Source organism: Choristoneura fumiferana, chromosome 21 (genome assembly GCF_025370935.1).
Source record: "Choristoneura fumiferana chromosome 21, NRCan_CFum_1, whole genome shotgun sequence".
In the NCBI taxonomy this organism is placed as follows: domain Eukaryota; kingdom Metazoa; phylum Arthropoda; class Insecta; order Lepidoptera; family Tortricidae; genus Choristoneura; species Choristoneura fumiferana.
This window is the reverse complement of record NC_133492.1, coordinates 7,187,830-7,214,209: the sequence shown is the minus strand read 5'-3', so window position 1 is coordinate 7,214,209 and position 26,380 is coordinate 7,187,830. Positions and strand designations below refer to the sequence as shown.

The window sequence follows — 26,380 nt, the reverse complement described above, 5'->3', positions numbered from 1 at the left end:
TAAAACAATAGTGTTTGCGCCCGCGCAAGCTACGTCATCAGGCGACAGCGGGGGTGAAGGCTGCCCCGCGCCGCCGGCATCGAGCACCACACATTCGCCGCTAACAGCCAGACCGACCACACGCGCGTTTGTTAATATTGTATATTTAATTCATTATAATCTTCCAAAAAACTCATCTTGTTTAAATAACTCTTATGTACGCTCGTACATAAATTGGCGACCGTGACAGGACACGAGTCCTTATAACTGCACATCGGATATCGCGCCGCGGCTACGTGTACCGTTACCGTTAGTCCAGAAGATTCTCGAAAGGGCAACTGCAATCTCGATTCTCGTCGCGACGGAGCGAGCCATCGCGCCTATTCAAGACTCAAGACCCGACGAGCGCTGAAGAGAAGGCTAGAAGGAGAATTTTCGTTGCCGAGCGGAGAAAACGTCAAGGTCATCGCCGGACGGAGAAGTACACTGCGGCGCCCACTTCGATCATCTTACCAAGGAGAGTGCCGTGAGCTTACCCATCATTTCCTTTCTTTATTCCCCCTTAATTTGAGCATTTAAAGGCGATAGCACTTCTTATAGACGCGTGTGGACTTTGACCCTTCTTATTCTACCTACCGTTCAAATTAATCATCTTTCATAATTAAGCTGGTACATTCCTTGTTTCTTCGTATTGCATCATCCTAGCAGGTGGTAGGACCTTGTGCCGGGTCCATCCGGGTTGCAACCACCACCTTACTCGCCAATCCCGCCGCTAAGCAGCAGTGCTTCATTTTTTCACTGCTGTGTTCCGGTGCGGAGAGTAAGGCAGCCGGTTAATTTACAAGCACACGAGGCACTCCAGCTTAGCCCTCCAACCTCGATCATCGATCCTATTTCTAGCATCTACCTACCTACATAACGCTACCTTGCTTCTATTACAGCACTGCTTACGTGTATCTCGTAGCAGTGGTTCAAAAGGTAGCCACATCTTAAACTTACCGTTTTTTTACAGCTTCATCAATTTCTTTGTTGCGCATCTTCAATTCTTTTGCTTCATTTTCGCTTGATAATTTTTTCCATTATGCGCAAATATTTTCCTACCTACATTTAAAAAATAATCAAATTGCAAACGTATTTCCTTCTGCCTGCCCAGCCTAAAGCCAATCATAAAAAATATTAGACTTCATTGCAACTTCTTGCCTTAAATATTTTCCTTTTTTTTATTACTGCATCAATAAATTTAAAATAACTTCATTCTCCCTACATCACTGTTTGCTTACGCTCGAAGCATAAATATTTTATTCAACGCATTTCAGTGAGAATTCTCGCACGAGCATCAAACCCGGGACCGGGAGCAGGCGCTATCCTCTGCGCGGTCAGCTGTCCGCGCCGTTCCGTTCATTCATACCTACCCGCCGGCGCCTGCCTCGCTCCGTGGCTGCTGACGCCAGCGCATTCCTCAACACAAAAGCAAGGAGCGTAAGCCGTTCGCAAATTTGTACCTATAGTTTTTAACATCATTATAACTTAACGATAATTTATTCTACTTGCAATATTCTAGCTGGTTCATTGATTTAATTTTGCATCGTAATAAGCGCCGTTTAAACATGCCACATTCTGATTCGAAACTGTCCGTGTCCTCACAGGGGAATTGCAAAATGGCACCGTCTTTTATACTACCTACTGATGAGTCACTTGCTGATCTCAAGGTTAAACGGAGCTCAATCAAGGGACAAGTCACAAAGTTTAACAATTATTTAAACGGCATTGACAAAAATAATACTTTAAATTCGATTCAAGTCAATGAATTAACTCTAAAGTTGAATAAATTTTTGGATCTAAGTAATAAATATGAGATCATTCAAACTCGCATAGAGATCCTAAATAAAGACGACCTCGCGAACGAATTAGCGGAAAGAGACTCCATTGAAACAAGTCTTCATCACTGCATCGCTACAGCACAAGACTTGATAGACACAGTTAAATCTAAGGACAATTTTCACGACGCCGACCAAGACTCATCTTGTTCGAGCGGGCAACGGTGTCACAATACTTTAGGTTTTAAGCTACCGTTAATTCAAATTCACAAGTTTGATGGAACTTTTTCTAAATGGCTTGAATTTCGTGACACTTATGAATCTCTTATACATAAAAATACGAGAATTCAACAAATACATAAATTTCATTATCTCTGTTCATACCTTGAAGGCGAGGCGGCACGCGTCATTGCCAACCTAGAAGTCTCAGAACATAATTACTCCGAAGCCTGGGATCTTCTGTGCGAGCGATATAATAACAATCGCCAACTTATTACTAATCATCTTAATTCCTTATTTAATATTGAACCTTTACAGCGCGAATCAGACAAGGCGTTGAGATACCTCAGCGACCATGTCACAAAGAACTTGCGGGCATTAAAAACGCTCGGCCAACCTACCGATCAGTGGGACACGATCATCATACATCTACTTACAACTAAATTAGATCACGCTACTAGTGTGAGATGGGAGGAATGTCGTAATGAGTTATCAGAACTACCCTCATTAGATGATTTTAAAAAATTCTTGAAGACTCGTGCAAATGTTTTGGAAACATTATATAGGTCCAAAAGGGACAAACCGCATAGACCCCAAGTCAGGTCAGAAACTCACCCGGCCAAATCTTTTCTGGTTTCAGCTAGTAAAGAAACGCAGCGGCCGTGCGTCGTGTGCCAGGGAACGCATCGTATCTTCGACTGCAAGGTCTTCAGTAGCCTGACGACAGACGAAAAATGGGCACAGGCAGCAAAACTCAAGCTCTGCTTCAACTGCTTGCGCTCGGATCACGACACGTCTCGCTGTCGACTGGGAGGCTGTCGCGTATGTAAGAGGCGACACAACACTGTCTTACACAAACCTAACACGAACACACCTGTTCCTCCTCATAAGACTTACGATCACAAAAATAGTGATGAAAAACCGTCTTCTTCTTCTTCGATCGTCATGTCAGCAGTATCCTCCTCTGAAGTACTGCTGTCCACTGCTTTAATTGACATCTATAACCCTCATAACAATAGAGTAGAAACAGTCAGGGCGCTGCTTGATAGCGGCAGTCAGTCTTCGTTCATCACTGCTGACTTAAAATCACGTCTTCACCTGGCTCCTCAGCGCTCCAGTGCTACAAGTATCCTGGGCATTGGAGACACATCTTTAAACATCGTTCCAGAACGCTGCTCCGCGATAATTAAATCAAGGCAGAGTACATTCGTTCGCAAGCTAGACTTTCTTGTACTTCCTCGTATTACCAAAACACTTCCTAAAAAATACATCCCAATTGAACATCTTAATATACCATCATTTATTAACTTAGCCGATACAACATTCAACGAGCCTTCTCCAATTGACATCCTTCTAGGTGCTGACGTGTTTTGGGACCTTATTGGGCCAGAACAGCACTCTCTAGGGGACAGGCTTCCTATTCTTCATAGCTCCAAACTGGGCTGGCTAATAGCCGGTCCCGTCTTTAAGGGAGGCACTAAGGCTCAAGTAACTTCTTGTAACTTTGTAACAAACGATGCCGAAGGTGACTTAGAATCACAACTTACAAAATTCTGGGAGTACGAAGACTTCCCCACGCCTCATCAGTCTAAACCTATTATAACGGAAAGTGAAAAACACTTCCAAGAAAATACGACTCGCTTAGAAAATGGTAAATTTTGTGTCAGATTGCCTCTTATTGACTCGCCGGACTGCCTGGGCGATTCATACTTCTTAGCTAAAAAACGTTTTTTTAACTTAGAAAGACGTCTTAATCAGAATCCGAAGCTAAAGCGAATGTATTCTGACTTCATACAGGAATATCGTGACCTGGGGCATCTTTCCGATGCTACTGTAGAAAGGCCTTCTATATCCTATTATTTGCCACATCATGCCGTGATTAAAGAGAATAGCGAGTCCACCAAGATACGTGTCGTATTCGACGCCTCAGCGCGCACTTCGTCTGGCTTTTCAATAAATGATTTGCAAATGGTAGGACCAAATATTCAAGATTCTTTATTTAATATCTTGTTGCGTTTCCGTCATTACAAATATGTCATATCGGGCGATATAGAAAAGCAATACAGGCAGGTCGCAATGAACGAGTTGGATCGCGATTTACAATTGATTTTGTGGCGCGAAAACGAAGCCCTTCCAATCCGAACGCTTCGACTTCATACCGTCACGTACGGCTTCTCAAGCGCTAGTTTTTTAGCAGCCAGGTGCCTGTGGCAGTTGGGTGAGGAGTCAGCTGATCCAAACATACAAAAAATAATACAAAATGATTTTTATTGTGATGACCTACTTAGCGGAGCTGACACGGAGACTGACCTACTTAATATTAAACAGGCCGTATCTAGCTCACTCGCCTCAGGTGGCTTTAATTTAAGAAAATATCGATCAAACTCTCAAGCTTTAATCTCAACGGAAGCTGCAAACATGAAAAATGACAGCCTTGCTTTGAGTCAGTCACTTCATACATTAGGATTAGTTTGGAACCCTAATCAAGACTTACTTCATTTTAACATTGATGTTAACGGCACTTCCTCTAACATTGTCACAAAGCGCTCAATTCTATCTACAACATTTAAGATCTTTGATCCATTGTGTCTTCTTACTTTGTGTACCATAAAACCCAAAATATTGTTGCAAAAGCTTTGGGCCCTCAATTTGAACTGGGATGACCCCGTACCTCTTAACATCCAGCGTGCCTGGGACCATTTTATTAACAATATAGAATACCTAAAACTACTCAAGGTACCCAGAAACGTAATTAGTGACTCAACTTCGTTTATTGAACTTCATAGCTTTTGCGATGCATCACAGGCAGCGTACGCCGCCTGCATCTATATAAAATCAACTTCATTAACCGGTGACCAAACAGAGTTAAACATATTAAATAACAACAAGACATTAAATCCTAAGTCACATATTAACTCGTTAGCGCCATTTATTGACTCTCAGGGAATCCTGAGAGTAGGGGGCAGGCTTGATAAGTCTAACCAAGAATTCTCAACTAAACATCCTATACTTCTTTGTTCAAAACACACAATGACAAAACTTATTTTCAGTCATGCACACACACGCCTCTTGCATGCGGGACCGCAGCTCATGTTAGCATCTGTGCGTGAGCAGTTCTGGCCCATTGGGGGTAGGAACCTGGCGCGACGCACGGCCCGCCGATGCGTCATCTGCACCCGCTTTTATGGTAAAACCATGACTAATATAATGGGTAACCTGCCTGCACAACGCGTCACGCCTGACTTCCCGTTTCACACCGTAGCTGTTGACTTTGCCGGCCCATTTTTGATCACTGATCGACGTGGGCGAGGCTGTAAAATTACAAAATGCTATCTATGTCTTTTTATATGCCTTAGGTTTAAGTGTGTCCATTTAGAGGCTGTGAGCGAGTTGTCAAAGGACGCCTTTGTATTGTCCCTGCGTCGTTTCATTTCCCGCAGGGGCAAGCCTAGAGAAATATTTTGTGATAATGGAAGAAACTTTACCGCAACTGCAAGGGAATTAAATGATTTCTTTGAACAATATAAGGACTCTATGCTAGAGTTTGCAACTGATCACAACATCATATTCAAATTTGCGCCGGCATACGCTCCAAACCATAATGGTTTGGCCGAGGCAGGCATAAAATCCGCCAAATTTCACATCAAACGCATCCTAGGTAACACGCACCTCACATTTGAGGAGCTATCTTCATTATTTGCTCAGATTGAGGCTATCCTAAATAGCCGTCCTCTCGCCCCCCTCTCTTCCTCTCCTAAAGACTACGCAGCGCTCACACCCGGGCACTTTCTCCTTGGCAGGCCACTGACGTCGCTCCCGGGGCCAGACCTGGCCCACACCACCATCACCAGGTTGGATCGCTTCAAGCAGCTGGAGCAAATGAGACAACACTTCTGGAAACGCTGGCAGGCTGAATACGTCACGGAACTACAGCAACGTCTCAAATGGAGAACACGTAGCAGGGATCTACAGCAGGGAGACCTCGTTATTATAAAGGAAGACAACCAGCCGCCCCTCTTATGGCGGCTGGGCCGAGTAGACACTCTTCATCCCGGGTCAGATGGGGTTCCCCGAGTCGCCGATATAACCACTGCGAGAGGAGTCATCAGACGCGCACTGAACCGTCTCTGCCTTCTTCATGATTCTTGAAAGCGGTGCTTTCAAGGGCCCCCAGTATGTTTGCGCCCGCGCAAGCTACGTCATCAGGCGACAGCGGGGGTGAAGGCTGCCCCGCGCCGCCGGCATCGAGCACCACACATTCGCCGCTAACAGCCAGACCGACCACACGCGCGCCTTGTTAATATTGTATATTTAATTCATTATAATCTTCCAAAAAACTCATCTTGTTTAATCATCTTAAATAACCCTTATGTACGCTCGTACAAATAGAACCACACGTGTGTAAAACAACCGTAAAACTTTTTGGCTTGACGACGCGCCTCATCTTTGCCACGTTTGGCTTTTTTGGTTTGTAAGAACATTGCACTAAATAATGTCCCACTCCCCTTCTCCCGCTCACTTATATTACATTAGAAGTTTTGATGAGCCCGCTTTTATAACCGACGTAGTAATTGGATGTCCCCAAGCAACGGTGGACAGAGTGGTTTAACTCACCTCCAGTATAAGAGCTGGCGTGGTAAGGGTTGTGGAAGTCGTGTGCACTGTAGGTCGACGGTAATGTGGGGATGGGCGCCCCGGGCTGCTTGGACGATTGAGCGTTCCGCCGGATGTGGAAACAGGTCCTGGAAAAACAGTTCGTCAAAATGTGGAACAACGTACCGAACACAGTGTTTTCCTTGATTTCTGTTTACTTTGACAGACGGCTCACTTACAAGCTTGTATTAATCTAATTTCCAATAAACTATTTCTCTAATAACTTTTTAGCATTGCCTAGTTTTAATGCTAATATTAATATTTTACGCAGTACATCCAACATAAATACGAACTTTACAAGCATGAGAATACAATAGTGCATTGTGTCTTAAGGGCGGTAAACAAAGAATTACGAACGAGAGTCTATTAGAAGCCCGAAGTCGAAGACTGAGCGCTTTAATGAGTCGATGTTCGTAATTCCAGTACCGCCCGCGCGACATACAATGTTTTTCATCAAATTTGCGAGTAAAATTGTATATTTGTAAAAGAAAAACTTTTTTCAAAAATTGCCGATACCGCTGACTGCGCGCTTGCCCCCCCTTGATGATGACTGTAGCCGCGGGCACTTACTTCATGTGCTTCAGTCGTTGCATGAACCGGTGCTTGTGGCGGTGCGTGGCGCGCTGCCGGCGCGGCGGCGAGCGCGAGTGGGCGGTCACGCAGCCGCCCCACTCGTCGTCGGGGATCAGCGTCTCCGCCCACACGCGGCAGATGTTGTCCACGCAAGATGTCACCAGCACGTTGCCTACGCTGCCCCTGGAAAATACTGTTGGTACAGCCCTCTGTTCGACTGCAGTTGATCATCCGCTCGCTCGCCCGGGCTTGGCATTTGACATGAACTGAATGTCTCATACGCATAAACACAAAATCATCTCTAATATACTCTAGTCTTCAACGAATGACTATAAAAACCATGGCCTCATTTTGAAAAAGACGTTTATTTGGTCACCGGGATTCTTCTGGATCGCCCAAGCTGGTGATCCTAGTGTGTAGCTACCTAATCCATCCACTCAACAAGCAAACTAACATTTGGACACCAATCTTTACTACTCTCGCCCCGTGGTCAGATAAGTCATGACTCATGAACCAACGCTGAAACACTCGTGCGAGTGTGTAAATAGACTATAAAAATCATTGAGACTTACTTCGGCATATACTTGCTGGTTTTCCGCCATGACAGATGAGTGACAGCCCGGGGATGCGCTACGTATACGAACGTGTAGTTGAGGTCTTGCGTCGAATGCTCTCCATGCGCTTGTATCAATACTAAAAAAATGTTTTAGTTCGTTAATATTCTTTCTATAGGAAACCTATGCTATATGTATGTATGTATGTATGTAAACTCTTTATTGTACAAAAGAAAATTAACAAAATACAACTGACAAACTTTAAGATACTTGTACAAAGGCGGACTTATCCCTTTAAGGGATCTCTACCAGTCAACCTTTGAGTGGATGAGAGGAGAGGAGCAATACGTTAGGGTCCGACAAAGGGTGAGTTTAAGAGTTAAAATAATGGAAGCTACTATACAGTGCTTTAAGCAATATAATACATAAACTACAATATAAATAAATAAACTACTATATATATGACCATAATACATATAATATATAAGCATATTAAACAAAGGAATGTTCTCAAATATTTAAGGAGAAGGTGCAAGCCACATTCTTCTCAAGCCTTCCCTAAAAGATCCCACGGTGGGAGATTGCCTGATGGAGGTCGGTAGCCGATTCCACAGCCTGGCAGATTGCACTGTAAAGGATTTAGAGTATGTTTTGGATGAGGTAGAAGGACAGGCTAAAAGGAGATTGGTACTCGATCGTAACCGATACTGACTGCCAGCAGCCAAGTAGCTGAAACGCTCGGAAAGGTATACGGGAGCAGAAGGATTAAAGAGAGTGTTGAAAAGTAATGACAGAACGTGGATGTTCCTACGATCCCTTATAGGCAACCACTTTAGCTGTACCCTGAAATTAGACACGTGGTCGTACTTGCGGAGTCCAAAAATGTATCGAATACATACATTCTGAAGGCGATCGAGCTTGTCAAGCAGCCCCTCATTAAGATCCAGATAACCAATATCACCATAGTCAAGCAAGGGGAGCAAAAGAGACTGAGCCAGAGTAATTTTCGTTTGGAGAGGTAGAAAATTTTGCAAGCGCCTGAGCGAGTGAAGCGAGGCAAAAAGTTTACGACTGACATCAGTCACTTGGGCCGACCAAGAAAGCGTTTGGTCCATTATGATCCCCAGATTTCTGACGGTAGATGAGAAAGGAATAATTGTACCATCAAAATACAAGTTTGGAACTACCAAGTCAGAAATCCGAAGGATAAAGTATGGACTGCCAATAACGATTGCCTGGGTTTTCTTTGCATTTACTTTGAGGCCGAACCTCTCAGCCCAGTCACGAATTGTATTAAGGTCTGTATTAATGCGATCAATTAGCAGAGGAAAATCGTCAAGACTAGCGGCATCATAGATTTGTAAATCGTCCGCATACAGGTGGTAAGAAGAGTGGAAAGAAGAGGTAATGCCGTTAATAAAAATAGAGAAAAGGAGCGGAGAGAGTACACCCCCTTGAGGGACACCAGCCGTAAGATCGCACCAGCTTGAAAAAGCGTCTTCAACCTTGACTCGCTGTTGTCTCCCACAGAGGTAAGAACGGAACCAGGATAACGCATTTGAAGATATGTTTAAAGAGTTAAGGATACCAAGAAGTATATCGAAGTCAACGGTATTAAATGCACTACTGAAATCAAGTAGCACCAGGACTGTTAGCTTTTTGTTCTCAATATTAAGGCGAATATCATCAGTAACCTTGACGAGGGCTGAGACAGTGCTATGCCCAGGACGGAAACCTGATTGGAAAGGATTTAGGAGATTGGACTATATTTGGATTTGATAACATTTCTGAAGTTAGATTGTGATCTATGTCGTACAGACACAGTTATGTAATTGTATTTCGGCGACGACCGGATGGCCAAGTGGTTAGAGAACCTGACTACGAAGCTTAAGGTCCCGGGTTCGAATCCCAGCCGGGGCAGATATTTGAATGAATAATACGAATGTTTGTTCTCGGGTCTTGGATGTTTAATATGTATTTAAGTATGTATTTATCTATATAAGTATGTTTAAGCGTTGCCTAGTATCCATAGTACAAGCTTTGCTTAGTTTGGGACTAGGTCAATCGGTGTCAAGTGTCCCATGATATTTGATGATGATATTTATATATAGCGTATGGCCATAGCGACAAAAGATTAGTAAATTAAAAATATAAACTATTTAGAAAACACATTGGGAAATTTCGCCGTGAAAGTTAAGTTCGGGTTAATTTAAGTCCCGGCTCGACAAAGTTTCGGGTTCGATCCTAAGCCCCAGCATTGTCCTCCAATGGACAGAGCCATATTTTTCCAAAAAAACAACCAACAGGGTTTTAAATGAAAGGTGAGGCGCATCGATTTGTAAATCCTAGATGCCCTGCACTAGGGCACTTAAGTTCCGAAATAGTCGGAAATGACTGGACGTTGTCAGGTGGCAGTGTATGCGATCCATTTGGCAGATGTCTTGACAGACACCTTTTACTGGACGTAAGTTGTCTAGGGATGTCTTGTCGAAGGTATGAGAACGGAAATAATCGTCGGTGATACTGCAATACCGCGCAACTAGCATTACACAGCACTAACATGGTACTGTTCTGACAGTGAAAATACGGTATTTGACTATTTTGTATATGTTTTATAAATTAAAGCTACACAATGCCTGTTATCGAATAGAGAAACAATTTTTAAGCTACCTTTACAAATAACAAAGTTATAAAAGTTTGAAATTCAAGATTAGACAGAGAAAGACATACTGGCATGTGACGTCACACGCCAGTACCGCCATACTTGCTGCATAGAGAAAAGCGTTTGAGAAAGAGACAGGTATATAGATTTTTCAAAAAATCACTATAAATCCAATTTTCAACCGATTTCAGTTTTCTCTTCGCTAAACACTGTCTGTACATCTATATTTTCATAATAATATCAGTCAGTAATGTTTTGTTAATTTTCTTTTGTACAATAAAGAGTTTACATACATACATACATACATAATATTAAGATATGGCAAATTCAGGAGTTGTCAAATACCGTATTATACCTTATGGAAAAAGCTAGTTGCGCGGTGTTGCAGTATCACCGACGATTATTTCCACTCTCATACCTTCGACAAGACATCCCTAGACAACTTACGTCAAATAAAAGGTGTCTGTCAAGACATCTGTCAAATGGATCGCATACGCTGCACATTCAATAATGCATATGGAACGGATATCTCTTATTTAATTCCAGATATCTCATGTGATCGGCTTTCTATATTTTTATTCTAAGTAGGTACTCATTTTAATTGAACCTTGAATTAAATTAACAATAGTAAAATATAATCATAGCCGGAATTAAAAAGCAATTTACACGGCACAGCAATTTTCAGCTTCCGCTCTGACGGTACAAATGCTGGACGTGGATAATAATGCAATTATCACCTCGTCCATTATTTACAATACGTGACAGTATTCATACGCGTTATTCATTTAAACGTGTTGCATTAAGATAATATGATAAGCTGATTAAACCTGTGCCAATAAGTGTGCGACAAATTAATTTCCACGATCGATTTTTATACAGCACTCCACTTTCTGCAATGCATTATGCACGGGTTCGTTGAAGCATCATTAATAAATCGCTTAAAAACAACAGCTAAATAGTTAAACTATTATGCGAAGTTGTTATGCGGTTAGGAGTAATTGCACGTCGTTAAAACGCAGTTAGTTTTATTACATATTAAATTATATTGGCCCGCATAACTCACGTCTTAAATCCGTAGCCCTTCCTCTTACGAGCAACGCGACTCAGCGGCTGCTGCAACACTCGCACACCAACACAAAAACAAACAAACAAACATATCGAGCTAAACTCGATTTAAGACGTGAGTTATCCGGGTCAGTATACTTTATTTAATATGAGTGAGTCTCACAGTAGTTTCATGTAGTTTTATTACCTTTATTTTGGTACCAGATTTTAACTAGTCGATCGTTCTCGCCAGAGGTCGCGAAGAGCACTCCGTCGGGAGAGAAGGCAAGGTGGTGCGCTGGAGTTGCTGTGTGACATTGCCATACGCAGAGCCAACCCTGACAAAAAAAATAATCCTATAACACTCCCTAGAAGAAAAAAACAACAGAAAAACCCAAAAAAATATTGCTAGTGTACAGTCAACATCATAAATGAGTGATCACTTTTGTACCTTGTCACTTTAACGTCATGTTTGAAAAGCCATACGAAATTGTATAACGACTGAAAGCGACAAGGTACAGAAATGATCACTTATTTATGACGTTAACTGTACTTAGTTTTACCTTGCAACTTAATTTAATTACTCTCAGTGGTTCACAACGCTACTCGTACAGTGATAATAAAAATTAAATACTTTCTTTGTAACTGTCACTTTCTATTTTTAACACAATAATGCTTGAACATTGTAAAAAGAAGGTTGAAGGTTGCTTGTACCGTGCCCCTTTTAAATACTTTTAATCCATTTTCTACTATTTACGTCTTACTCTGTCTTGCAAAACGGAAATTTCTTTCACGTCTATTACATGTGCAGTATTATTAGGTGACGTTTTCCTGTTTAACTCAATGGTGGCATTTGATATGGCTTAGTTCAATTGCGTTATTGGCATCTCTATCGCACCCGTCAAAGTATAATATAAGTAGACCATCTCTTTCGGTCACTTAAATATTTCAACGAGTATGTCAAGTAAAGCGAATATTTCAGGTAAAAAGTTTCACCTGTTTTGTGTTTGCACCATTCGTTGTCGCGTGGTTAGGGCTTTAAAAACACATGACGATTTCAGGCTGATAATCCCACTAATATAAATGCGAAAGTTTTTAAGTCTGTTTGTTTGTTACTTCATCACGTCTATACCACTGAACCGATTTAGATGGAATTCGGTATACAGATAGTTTTTATCCCGGAAAATTGCATAGTTCCCGCAGGCTAGCGATAAACGAATTCTGCGCGGATGGTGTCGCGGGTAACGGCTGTTACAAAATATTAATCAGAGGGTTCAATGATCTATAAAAATGCGAACATAATCAGTAATTGAAGATAATACATATTTCAGTTTATTCGGTTGGGTTGCCCTATTAACTGATATCAGGCGAACACAAACAATGATATCAGAAGACAGAGTGCACACTTCCATTTACAAGTTCATCTTATCTATTAAGATCTATTTGCTAAAACTCACGGGTTCCTCTTCGTCCTGCTGTTTCGGCTTTTCGTCTTTGTCGCTGCCACCGATTTGGAATGTCACACCAGAACTTGCTGTAATGGGATAATCGATAGAATCTGATTGCTCGATGGTTTAAAGCCCAGTTTAGACCTTCAAAAAATCGTGCAAGTAGCTTTACATTGCTGCGTTCGATTGACCACTTTGAACTCATTCCTTTTACGACCTCCCAATGTAATAGGACTTCTGGCACCATTTGTCTTCCAAGTCTAAACCGAGCTTTATAATAATTTAATCAACAATGATACAGACGCCTTTAATATTAAGAATAAGAATAAGAAAAACGTATAGGTGTATTCTAACGTTAACTCTTATAAGCATCGTATCTAGGGCTTATTAGTGTTGGCAATTCATGATTAATGCCATCTAACGGACAACAGAAGAACTATCCGACAACCAATCAGCGATGAGAGCGGCGTCCGCCAATCAGGATACTTGAATGTCTGCCCCGACTAGTGGAGGGGAGGGACAAGCTGTGGGGGCGCTGGCTCGTTCTTGCTGTTTGAGCTTCGGTCTGGCGCGGTCGTGGAAGTTCTTCCGTATCTTGTTAAAAATTTAAATAATTTATTTAATATAACAATTTCGTTCTTATAGTCCAGTTTCTCACTCCACTCGCACCTATTCCTAAAATATTTTACATCAGAAGTGACAAAAGCCATGCGTTCCATAATGACCGGTCGAAACTCGCGATCTAAGCGTAAAAGAAGCCGTTCGCGGTCACGGTGTTTAAGTAGATCGAAGTCCCCGCTTCCGAAACCGCGCAGAAAATCTAAAGAAGCACGACGCGCCAGACAAAGAAGTTCTTCAAAATCTGAGGGTAGATCGAGACCTAAACGGAAGCGTGTCCGCACGCGTCCCTCGACGAGCTCCAGCAGTTCCAGCTCTGGCGCCAGCTCATCCTCGACATCGACCAGCTCCAGCTCCAGCTCCTCGGCACCAACACCTCGAAAAAGGTCGAAGGTAAAGCGCAGAACCAAAGGAGAAACCGTGAGTACAAGTGCTACTACTACCTTGCATAACATGATACCTGAGTTTGACCCGTTAACTGATAACGTGGACACGTGGATTAATGTAATTGAGTCTTATGCGTCTACTTTCAAGTGGTCCGACAGTACGATCCGTTATCAGGCGTTAAATAAGCTCAAAGGTTCAGCAAAAATGTGGTACGAGTCCATGTTGCGTAATGATGTCTCTTGGACCAAGTGGTCATGGAAAAAATGGAAACAGTCCATTAAAGCCACCTTTCAAGTAAAAAGAAATATGTTTGAGTTGCTTAAAGAAATTGTAGATAAAAAACCGACCGAAAATCAGTCCCTTTATGAGTTTTTCTTCCAACAAAAATCAAAAATAGATAATTTACGTCTTGATTTTGCACAAACCGATATAATGTCGATCATATTAGGTAACATCGCAGATAGCAACATTACTGCCTCTGTAGAAGCGAGCAATTTTCAAACTTGCGATAGTTTAGCTGGGTTTTTACATAGCCGCGTTTACAAATCAAAATCATCAAAGTCGATCACAAATATACCTGCTTCAAGTAATAATAATAATCCTAATAAAGAGACAAAACCGATAAATCAACATCAAACTAATTTTAATCAACAAACGACGTCTTCACTCTCGTCACAAACCGCGCTACCCGCTACGTCGAATACACAAAATACGGGACAAACACAAAACCGGAAACCACTGACATGTTTTAACTGTGGAGGTAATCATAAACGTTATCAATGTAATATTAAATGTGAGCATTGCGGCAGGAGAGGGCATAGTGCGGACAAATGTCTTTTTAATAAAAACAAAGCCGAACCGCCACAGACTCAAGAAATAAAACGCGTTAGTTCCGGAGATTTAGGACCGGTTAGTTCAAATAATTCTGTAAATAAGTTCATAAAGAAAGTTAAAATCAACGAGTATGAAAACGAAGCGTTTGTGGATCCTGGTAGCAGTTGTTCTCTAATATCGTTATCCTTGATAAGTAAATATAACCTAGAAACATGCCCATTATCACCTAAAGTAACTCTGCAAGGTTTTTCGCGTGATAGTTTTAAAACTGTTTCGGAGTCCGTAAAAATAAGCCTACAAATTGATTCTGTATCGATCCACGACGCTGAATTTTATGTACTGGAGGAGTTGTCTGGTTGCGAAATATTAATTGGACGTAATGTGACTGAGCGGCCTGATATCATGTACTGTCGCATAGGACAAACTCTAAACTTTGACTATGTATCGGAATTTGTTCAAACATGTAATGTTATATCGCAGCCTGATTTTGTGATTGATACGGATAGCCATCGCGAAGAATTGTTGATCTTGTTTGAAAAATATAAGAAGTGTTTTGCTTCGTCCGTAAAAGATCTTGGCAAGGTCAACAATCATGAAATGGAGATTAACGTGAGTGATCCCAAACCCGTTCAGTGCAGACCATATAGAGCATCCCATACAGATAGAAAGGTTATTCGTGAAATGGTTAACGAACTGCTGGAAAATGGGATCATTCGTGAGAGTAATTCTCCCTACGCTAGCCCCGCGATCCTTGTCAAGAAGAAAAATGGCGAAAATAGGTTATGCATTGATTATCGGGCTTTAAACAAGGTTACAATTAAAAACAAATACCCGATGCCACGCATCGAAGACCTAATAGATAGATTACAAGGTTGCAAATTTTTCACGAGCTTGGATCTGAAAAGCGGCTATTACCAGATCAAAATGAAAGATGATTCCATTCCAAAGACTGCGTTCATTACTGAAGATGGTCACTATGAGTTTCTGAGGCTACCGTTTGGCCTAGCTAATGCGCCCTCGGCCTTTCAACAAATGATGAACACAGTTTTTGGAAATTTGAGGTTCGGTAAAATTATTGTGTATTTAGACGACGTATTAATAGTAAGCGAGACGGCTGAAGAAAACATTGAGTTGCTAGAGACGGTGTTAACACTTTTTCGCGATAACGGACTTACTTTGAATCTCAAGAAGTGCCACTTCCTAAAAACAGAGATTGAGTTCCTAGGTTATAGGGTGGGCTCAAATCGTATAATGCCTAGTGATTTGAAGGTAAAAGCAGTCAAAGATTTTCCTACACCAAAAAGTGTTCACCAGCTCCGGCAATTTAATGGATTAATTAGCTACTTCCGCAAATTTATCAAGAACTGTGCGATGTTATCTAGCCCTCTAACAAAATTAACAAAGAAAGACTGTCCGTGGTCTTGGGACGATAGCCACGAACAAGCTTTCCAAACTCTAAAAGATTCTTTGACCTCCAAAAGCGTACTTACCATTTTTGACCCCAATAAAGACTGTGTCTTGTACACTGACGCGAGTAGGGAAGGCATAGCTGGGATATTGATGCAGGTGACTGAAGAAGGCGAAAAACCCATACATTATTACAGTCGTCAGACGAGCGATGACGAGAAGAAGTACCACTCGTTCGAGCTCGAGTTATTGGCGATTGTGGCGTCTTTGGAGAAATTTCGGCTGTATTTACTGGGAACTAAATTTAAAATTGTAACCGACTGTAATTCTGTAAGGTTCGCCTTGACTAAAAAGGAGATTGTTCCCCGTATTGCACGTTGGGTGTTGTCTACACAAGAATTCAATTTCGATATAGTTCATCGTGAAGGCGCTCGTATGCAACATGTAGACGCGCTGAGTCGCAACCCTACGCAATCAGGGGAAAAATCTGAGGTAGAGCTAGTTATGTCTATAACCGAAGCCGACTGGTTGTTAGCGGTACAACTGCAAGACGCTGACATAGTACATTTGAGGCAGATTTTGGAAACCGGAGATCCAGAAGGGCACGAAGCCATTTTTGCTAGTTATGAGCTGTTAGGTAACAAAGTATACAGACGTACTGCTCACGGTCGTCGCTGGGTTGTTCCCAAGGAATGCATTTGGCAAATTATTAAAAGTAATCACGACGACCTGGGCACTTCGCTGTAGATAAGACGTTCGAACGTGTTTCGCACTTATATTGGTTTCCCAAAATGCGTCGTACCATAAAAAAATATATTAAAAACTGCATCAATTGTATATATTACAAAACCAAAAGCGGTCCAAAAGAAGGCGAATTATATCCAATTCCGAAATACGCCCAGCCGTTTCATACCCTACATTTCGATCACTTAGGGCCGTTTGTGGAGACAGTCACAGGAAATAAATATTTGTTAGTAGGTGTAGATTCATTCACTAAGTTTGTCATAATATCCGCCGTAAAAAGTACAGAAACTTGTTACGTTATTGAGGAACTAGAAAGGATCACAAAAGTTTTTGGCAACCCTCGTAGAATTATAACTGATGCCGGATCAGCTTTTACCTCGATAGCCTTTAAACAATATTGTAAAGATAAAAACATTCGGTTACATACAATCGCATCCGGAATGCCGCGTTCAAACGGTCAAGCTGAACGCTTCAATAAAACAATTTTGGATGCAATGAGAACAATGGGCGCGGATGTCACGGATGACAGATGGGACGAATGTGTCAGAATTTTACAACAGGGTCTAAATACAACATATCATAAGACAATAAAAGCAGTACCTAGTGAAGTTTTACTCGGTTATAGGGTTCGTACTGATTGCGATAATTTAGCGCCTGAGGTTGATGACGGACATGTCACGGACGTGACTGAATTACGCAAACTCGTTGATATGAATATAAGGGTCAGCTCGGAATCAAAAAGTACGGTTTGATGGTACTCGAATAAAACCTACTCAGTATAAAGAAAATGATTTGGTACTAGTAAAATCTTGAGCCAAACTAAAATGGACGAAGTAGAAAGCGTTACCAGTATATAAGAGACCGTTTCAAGAAAAAAGGTTCTGGGTCGAGATCGTTATCTGATAGGAGATTTGAGAGGAGCGAGCGAAGTAGCAAGCGCTATACAGGGACAACATCAGCAGAAAACATGAAACACTGGATAAAAATTAGCAATTGGAATGGAGGTAATATTTCTTATCTTTTTCCGTGTTGGCAATGTTTGTTTATTTAATCTAAAAGGTTACATTTTTGTTTCAAGTTCTTTATTTTGTTTTACCTATATTTAACTACTACCAATGTTTACATTTAAAACTTTATATTAAAATCTGTTAATAATATCAGTTGTTGATTATGGTAAACTACTAAGAAATCAGTAATTGCAATGTGTCAAACCAAGGTGAACTTGGAGAAGACTTGGTTTGATTAAACTATAAGAGCAGGGTAAATTGCCTGTACCAATTCATGATGTTCTAAAGTTGGTAAAAGTAAAACTATATTAAATCTCCGAACCTGCTGTAAAAGGTATCTTGAAATGTCATGGTAAAAGGTAACTAAGATGTTTAAGGCTAAAATATTACAGAGTTGCTACCAAGGTATTTTTATTATGCCACCCGAACAGTTGGAAAAATTTGTTTAGAGCATGGTAATATTTTGTGGATTCCAGATTAATATTGTGTTGAAAATTAGTTTTGGCAATGGCAATCCAGATTAAAATACTATTTGAAGAAAGCGAGAACCAATCAGCGCCAGCGGCGTCCGCCAATCAGGATCGACTCTTCCCTGAAGAAGAGGGACTAGCTGTGGGCGCTGGCTCGTGTTTGAGCTTCGGTCTCCGGTCGTGGAAGTTAATATCTTGTAAAATAGTACTAATTTATTTAAGTAACAGTTTCGTTCCACTCGTCCACCTGTCTCACTCCACTCGCACCGGCCTAAAGTTTTATTTTACAATAATTAACAGGTTGGGTTAGCTTGACTGAACATTCTAATCTTACTCAGACCTTTTTAAAATTGTCAAATTTTTCATACATTGGTCGACGTTAAAGACATTCATTAAACGTTCAAATTGTCTTTGAGATAAACGCGTGACTAAACTTTAAAGGTCTAGGTTTAATTAAACTAACCCAATCATTTGCTTAACTATAACTATAGAATGTTACATTATTTTTTTGGTCATGCATAACATGATACGACTCATACGCAACTCTAAACAGAAAAAGTACGATTTTACAAAAGCGATTGCTAAACAACTGGCCTTTATAAGTACAGTTTAAGTTACCTGCCACTGTTTTGCTTTTACGCAATACACGACTAAGAAACATTCAGGCTTCAGAATTAGGAAACCAAACATTCTAACGCTTAATTTGGTTCCCTAAACAAGCGATCTTATCAGATTCTGTGGACATAGCACAGGCTTATCAATTTAATTATGTTACGTCAGTTCTAAAGGCCTTTTTTCTCTTACTGACCGTATGAAAACTGTTTTAAAATGCACAATACACATAAGCCCTAAAACAAGTTATATACAATATTTCTTCCCACTCTTCCCACGGTATTTCGCAGTTCATTAATTTAAATGTTATTTAACTATGGCAGCAGTTACATGGCCTGTTTATTAGCAATAGTAGAGAGGGAGTCTGGTTACTCGCTACAGGCGCACCCGTCCATAAATTACGGCAACCTTATGGACGACAACAGTTAGGTACAGATTGTCTGTCGGCCTGAGAATTGGCACGAATGTCGTCATGCCCATCGCTGCTGCTATTGTGGAAGCACCGTGGATCACCTGGTCACCACGGTCACCACGATTAATAGCTTGTTCCAAAAGCGCCAGTTGTCTATTCTGCCACGCTTGCCTTAACAACATAATCCGTCGGGCTCTTGCTAGCGTCATCGTACCGTCTATGTTGGAGCCGGTTGGGCTAGCATGTGAAGATGGCAAGAGTCCTGACGGAATGACCCTCGCTCCTTGGCAAATGGGACGGCCGCTTATATGAGCCGCCATATAGAGGTATGTAGACATTGTTTTGTTGCTAAGACATCACTAAAGGCGGGCGCGACGGCTGCAGTGGTCGAAAGTTTCGACTCGAAACAGCAAAATGCCGCAAATATTTGCGAATTTGGCAGATGGGTTTAATATTTGCGCCTTTTGCTGTTGAAATGTTTGGGCTGTGGGGACCCGTAGCTTTTCCGTTTAAATAAAAAAAAGTTTGAAGTTTGTGCGTTCTTCAAGTGACCATATGGTTGTTTCTCTAGTCAGCGCATTGGCATAGAACAAGGAAAACGCAGCTAGCCTTACGGGCACTCTGTCTAATAGTAGCGGTCTGTATAACCATAACTGGTTACAACTTTGACAATAAAACTAATTAGTGATTTTATTTAAGGTTGATACAAAACTTAAGGGCCATTAAGACGCCCATCATTAACGCTATTGAGTGACTCAATGTAATAATAATAGCATCGTGTCTATACAATATGGCGCTCGAGATTAGATTATCATTATCTCAAAACACTGCATAAGTACTAAAGTACCTTCGCAGAATTTTACAAAATGTCAATCAAGACAAAGTGAAAACTACTAAACCTTGCTGATAATCGTGACATACAAAAATGTCACTATCAAAGAATGACGAACCTTGGTGCGCAACTTGTAAAACAATAATAAATTAATCTGGCTATGGCAAAGATTTTTCATTTTATGAACGAAAATAACACTATCAATGAAATAGGTATACCTACAGATTCGATGATTAGTGACGTCCCCTAATTATTTTGTCGCGTGCCACAACCGGCACGCGCGCCATTTGTTCGCCATCCCTGATTGTTATTTTTCTGTCTAACTTTCGTTACCAACAAAACAAAATAGTTTAGAAATGGCATCTTAACAAAGACTGTCGATCTCACAGAATCTGAATGCGATCGGTCGAGAAGATCTCAGCGAGCAATTTCTTACATTTTTGACATCACAAAAATAGCTCTGTGTCCCTGATGAGGAACGGCAAGAAATCATTATTAATCTGTCATCTCCCAGGATAACAGGATCAAAGGAATTTGGGCACAAATTTGTGCTTCTGGGAGAGGACAGGTTAATAAAAACTTACGTTGACTGTCTTCCTGGTATAGTGACGCTTGGTGCCAGAGCTGAAGGATCTTGCCCCCAGTGAGCAGACGAGTGCCTTCCAAGTTCCACGAGAGCGCTGTGATTGGTCCATCGGCTGTCAACTTGCCCGTTTGTACCCAGCGGTATTCCAAGCCCTTAAAAAAGTAATAAAAAATACAGTAGCCATAAAGAACTAGGTTACCCTACGTCCGCAGTCGACACGCAAGGAAATTCAAACGAGTAAAAATATATTACGATTTAAGATCATGAATGTCTTTGCGAAAGTTTATATTAATTTATTAGGTAAGGAGATATTTTTAAGGGATTTAAGCTCTAAGTTTTCCTTTGGACAGTTATATTTTTTTTATGCGAATAGCGCTATCATTCCATGTAACCACTCCGTAAACCAATCCTTCAAAATAGTCCATACAGCGAAGATTTTATTTGTCATTTTTATGAATGAGTCACACAAACTAATAAAATCAACAAATCCGGTATTTTGTAGGATTGTAGGTCACACGTGCTTTATAAGCCTTTTAGATACCTCATAAGAATAAAATGGAGGTCAAGTGTACGAGCTTACATCGCATTTCTTATATCGGTTAATGTTTATTCAACACATTTCGTGGGCGCTTAATTCCTAGAGCAAAAATGTTATTTATATGTAAACCAGACTATCCGCAGTGCTAATACTGCAGTACTTAAAACTTCTACAATCGATAAGCACTGAGACAAACAGTCTCCACGTCTGAAGCCAGAGCAGCTAGGTTTACGTAACATCATAGCTCGGAAAACAAGTAATACGACATACGACATAGCAGGTACAATGTACATAATACCAAGTACAAGTAAATGGAGTGGCAAACAGAATTTATGGCAGTTATAATAAATCGTAACTAATCTTCGCTACGTACAATGGCTCTCTTATGTGTGAATAGCCGTTAAATTGGCATCACGTGGATACCGCACCACTATCAAGAATGATTTGCGGTTCAATTTAGGTATCACGAGTGGAGACCTCGCATGAATGAAAATGCAATTTATAAGCTGCAACAGAACGACACGACGTTAATCGTCAAAGATATACGAGATTGATCGATTGCTTGATCCACTTTCTGTAATTAGCCATCGTTGTTTTTAAACAGAGTTATATCGCGTGCGTTATTTTTATTTATACGGAATCGAAATGATAAGTACGTATTCAGCAGCATGGGGTGCTACTCACATTAATTTAGGGTTCTGTAGTCATAGCACGGAACTATTTTTTAATATGGTTGGAAAACGAACAAGTGGGCCACTTGATCGTAATCGTAGGTAAGCAGCAGAGCTACTACGGAACTCGAAACTCGAAGTTCGTGTCGTGCGGTCCCTCTGACACTTTTACTATTTAATACGAGTGCGAGAGGGACGGTACGATACAAACTTCGTGTTTCGAGTTTCGTAGTAGCCCTGCAGGACCACCTACGAGTAAAGATGGACACTCGCAATACCAGAGAATTACATTGACAAGTACTAATCACAAACAGTGGTCACATTTGTACTTCAAGACATGAAAACATTTGCCAATCCTATGGGGGTACAGTAGTGGGTAGTCGACTTTTATCATCTAGAAACTTTAACAGGGGTACGTGGAGCCATAAGTTTGAGAAACCCTGACATAGAGTAACAGATAGAGTTAAGGTTAAGGCTTAGTTTGCATTGCAATGGGCAATGGGCGAGCAGTAGGTATACTGCATTAAACAACTTGAATAATCCCTTCTTCCATGGAAGTTAACATTTATTTTAGAAAGGCCTTGGTAAATACAAATTTCGCGAATATAACAATTCTAAAAACGCTCGAGAAACGAATACTTTTTTGATTAAATCGCAACAATCATCTTTAACTTTTTATTCTAAGAAGAATCTTGTGTACTTTGCTGTTTAGTGCATTAAATAACAAAGGAAACTGCATCGCGCTAAATTGTATTTTACTGCTGACGTTTTGAACTGTAAATATTGACAGTAGATTTCAATTATCGCTGACGATGTGACTAATTTATCTTTATTGAATGATAGCGTGCTGTGTTTATTTACATAAATAATCGCTTAATAGATGTAAAAACATGTGTTAATGATCTTTGAGAACATTACTACCAAGAGTACCCACCACTAGTTCCAAAGAACAAATTAACACACAATTCTTTAACAAAACCCATATTATGAGATTTATATTACAATCCGCTAGAGAAGCCTAAAAAGACTGGTAACAAATTACTTGCAAATATACAATTCATAGACCCTGGCTGGCTCGTGAAGATGGGATTTGCTTTGTAGCTATTTATTGGGACTGCCGGAAAGAAAGAGTCGCACTAAACGAGAATCTTTCTCGACAAGCTAACGTCAGGAATCAGGCCCTTACTACGAAGTGCAAAATTCGAACTTCGTGTCTTGCCGTCCCGCTGACGCTTATACTATTTAAAACGAGACTGAGATTTTCGAATTTCGTAGTAGCCCCTCAGGATTCTAAAGGCGAATCTTATGTTGCATTTTGTATGAAGGTTCACTAAGGACAAGGAAACTCTTGAGGCGGTCCATAAGTGCTTAAAGTTTTAATGTGAAGCGTTTATAGCTGTATAGTGTTTATGTGATACCTGCTTTATGTCCTCGTTAATGTTCTTAAATATACCTATACCTACAGATGTTATTGAGAATGGTCTAACTGAAAAAGAAATCAGGTGAGAACTAGACGCTGCAAGGCACTCGTAAAAACGTAGAACGGATAAACAAGAGGACATAATACCGGATGCAATATCGTCTGAATATTGCTTTAACACGTTTCAAATAAAGGCTTGGGTTTTCTCGCTACGCAATGCACTGTAGGTACTACTCCAGGACTTATCACATGCCATTATACTTGTAATAAGCTAATTACAACTAGAAATGTGCTGTGCACGTTATCTAACATGAAATAGCACAATTCAACGTTGATTCAACTACATAGGTATATGGAAAGGAAAGTTTCTATTTAATATTGTCCGAACATCGACTGTATATTTGAAATTGGGTCAGTAGGTAATTTCCTAGGAAGAGCGAGTAATTTACGCACCCATCCGATTTATATGCAGTACCTAGTATGCTGGTGATTTGAGTATGCCCATGCCAAGAACAACATGAATCGCCGAAACGACCTATATAAGTGAACTGTGCAGTGGTAGATATTGCCAAAAACTTGTAAAAACTGCAATAATTCAGCGAGCTGTCCAGTCAAGCGGCTTCATTTGCGTTAGCAATTAAATGTGTCATCTGTTAAGAGTGGTAATTGAAGAATTCCAACAACATTCTACATTTAACTGGCGTTATAATTATACCTGGTATACGCAATTTCTAATTATCTGAGTTGACACAGCGGCATCAAGTGTGTGAAATTTAAAAACTGGGAAACTTTGCCAGTATCGAAGTTGATTGAGGTCCTAGTTTGAATTTAAAATATCGATAAGGTAACGTTTACTAGAACCAAATGGCCTGAGTCATGCTCTATCATTATTAGATTATTACTCTAAATACATTTGTCTAATGCAGACAAGATGTTAGCCCACTAAATGAAACAGGCATTGAAATCGTACGCGTGCGTTATTTTTACCAAACTGCTCGCGATTGGAGTTTGTTTTATTGCTCTGCTGATTTCGTCTAGGAAACAGCCGAGGATTCCCTCAGTTGTTTAACTACACCGTATCGTTAAAATACCTAAGTGAAATACGGCGTATACTAAATTTATCGGAATCGAAATTCTAGTTTAGAAATGAACGAATGAACAACTAGACGTTTCGGGGAGCTAGCTTTCGCCGTTTCTCTCTTGTTGCTCAGTACATCCTTCTGTAGGAAAATAAAGAGATGCACATGAACATGAGAAAGTGGAGAATAGCATACATAAGCATGATGACTAATTTTACAATCTTTTATTTAGTTTCACCTGTCCCATTGTCTGTCTGTCGGTCTGTAATCAAAACTTGCTAGTTAAATTTGACCAACTTACAGTGGTTGGATTGACTTGAAATTTGGTATACTTATGTAAATTGCGTGTCAATACAATAATCTGGTAAATAAATCTTGGTAGTCCAGCCAGGAACGTCTCCACAGGACGAAACTCTTCAACGGTTAGTGGCATCTACTAGAAATTTGGTACCTATGCAAATGTAGTTTGGGACGTTTGGGTGACAATACAAGTACAGTCAACAAAAGCGGCCAAGTGCGAGTCAGGCTCGCCCATGAAGGGTTCGTCATACCTCAGGTAGCTAGTCTAGCTAAGTTACTAGAAATTCATAGGTTCATGATAATCAGACTTGTATATGAAATAACGTATTTAATATTTTTTATTGCGTAGTATTGTTTTCTTTTTACCGCACGTAATTTTGATGGTTTGCCAATCTTTGTAAATTTTCTTCTCTCAATTTTATATGTGCAATAAAGTGTTTACAATACATACATACATATTTGTGATTCTCAAGTTTCATTGGTCAAATTGAAGTCGAAGTCAATCAATCAGTCCTCATTAAGAGTTAATTCATTCGGGTCCAGGGTTGAATGGTTGCCATTTAATCGAAATTAGAGGAGTAAAAACTTTGCCGAAATAGGATAGGGATAGTGTAAAGGCGACACTATGTGCACTTCCACATTGAACAGAACCGAACAGAATAAGGAATCTACTTATTATTATTTTCATCACACTTGCTCGTAAACAGTGTCGTAACATGCAGGCTACCTTAGTTGCAACCCTCCAAATAAAACCCTCGACCTTAATGTGCTTGTCATGAAACCCGTGGTCGGTAAATGAGTCATTGCGCGTACACATTTTCTTGTCATGAAGCCCAAGGTCGGTAAATGAGTCAGTGCCCGTACTGATGGTGCTGCGCGCGCTGCTGCAGGACTACATGGACCACCACATGCACACGCACGTTGCGGCGCATGCCGAGGGAGGTAGAGGGCGACGTTGCCAAGAGCGCAGCCTAAGGTATCGCCAATATTTGGAAGAATTATATTTTTTCTTTTACAAATATACAATTTTACTTGCAAATGTGATGAAAAGCATTGTATGTCGCACGGGCGGTACTAGAATTACGAACATCGACTCATTAAAGCCCTCAGTCTTCGACTTCGGGCTTCTAATAGACTCTCGTTCGTAATTGCTTATTTACCGACCTTAAGATACAATGTACTATTATTTTTTATCGGACTGCGGCGAAACCAAAATGGAGGTTTATTTAATTAGTATATTTTGAGGTAAAGGCCTCTCGTCATTTGCGCCAGTTTTCTATTAACTGGGACCCTAGAAAAAGGGGTTAAGTCTGCAGAAATTACACAGCTATTTTCTATTTTATGTATAAAGGGGTTTAAGTCGAAATCAGCTGTTCAACTTCTGCAGAATTAACCCCTTTTTCACTAGGGCCCCCGTAATTTACCGACAGAGATGGTCTGAACCAAAATACAAGAACGAATTCGGAATGCTTTTAATAAAACTAAGTGTTGTTGGCGGCAGCGAGCAATAAATT

General features: G+C 40.6%; 2 protein-coding genes across 4 annotated transcripts in view; one reads left to right on the top strand and one right to left on the bottom strand.

The window, feature by feature from the left end:
* LOC141439975 (dmX-like protein 2) overlaps positions 1 to 26,380 on the bottom strand; it is a 78,020-nt gene that overhangs the window by 47,900 nt on the left and 3,740 nt on the right. Inside the window, exons 3-8 of the mRNA XM_074104436.1 lie at positions 20,857 to 21,010; positions 12,959 to 13,035; positions 11,710 to 11,839; positions 7,814 to 7,934; positions 7,239 to 7,424; positions 6,630 to 6,757 (exon numbers count right to left, since the gene is read on the bottom strand). Of these exons, the coding sequence (XP_073960537.1) occupies positions 6,630 to 6,757; positions 7,239 to 7,424; positions 7,814 to 7,934; positions 11,710 to 11,839; positions 12,959 to 13,035; positions 20,857 to 21,010 (796 nt within the window). The remainder of the gene's footprint in view (positions 1 to 6,629; positions 6,758 to 7,238; positions 7,425 to 7,813; positions 7,935 to 11,709; positions 11,840 to 12,958; positions 13,036 to 20,856; positions 21,011 to 26,380) is intronic.
* LOC141439590 (uncharacterized) lies at positions 18 to 6,393 on the top strand. Of its 3 annotated transcripts, none has more exons than XR_012452610.1 (2): positions 18 to 2,841; positions 5,066 to 6,393. XR_012452610.1 is itself a non-coding variant. In XM_074103883.1 (2 exons), the coding sequence occupies exons 1-2, from the start codon at positions 2,750 to 2,752 to the stop codon at positions 6,162 to 6,164; spliced, it is 441 nt and encodes a 146-aa protein (XP_073959984.1). In that variant the 5' UTR covers positions 18 to 2,749; the 3' UTR covers positions 6,165 to 6,393. The 3 variants fall into 3 exon arrangements, 1 of the variants encoding a protein (XP_073959984.1); XR_012452609.1 differs by having other exon boundaries at positions 18 to 5,202; positions 5,816 to 6,393; XM_074103883.1 differs by having other exon boundaries at positions 5,816 to 6,393.

Excerpts from the sequence above, each read along its gene's own strand:
- LOC141439590 (XM_074103883.1), top strand. The coding sequence starts at position 2,750 with ATGGGCACAGGCAGCAAAACTCAAGCTCTGCTTCAACTGCTTGCGCTC. Across the intron at positions 2,842-5,815 it reads ACTGGGAGGCTGTCGCGTAT|GCCACTGACGTCGCTCCCGG; the intron begins GTAAGAGGCGAC and ends TCTCCTTGGCAG.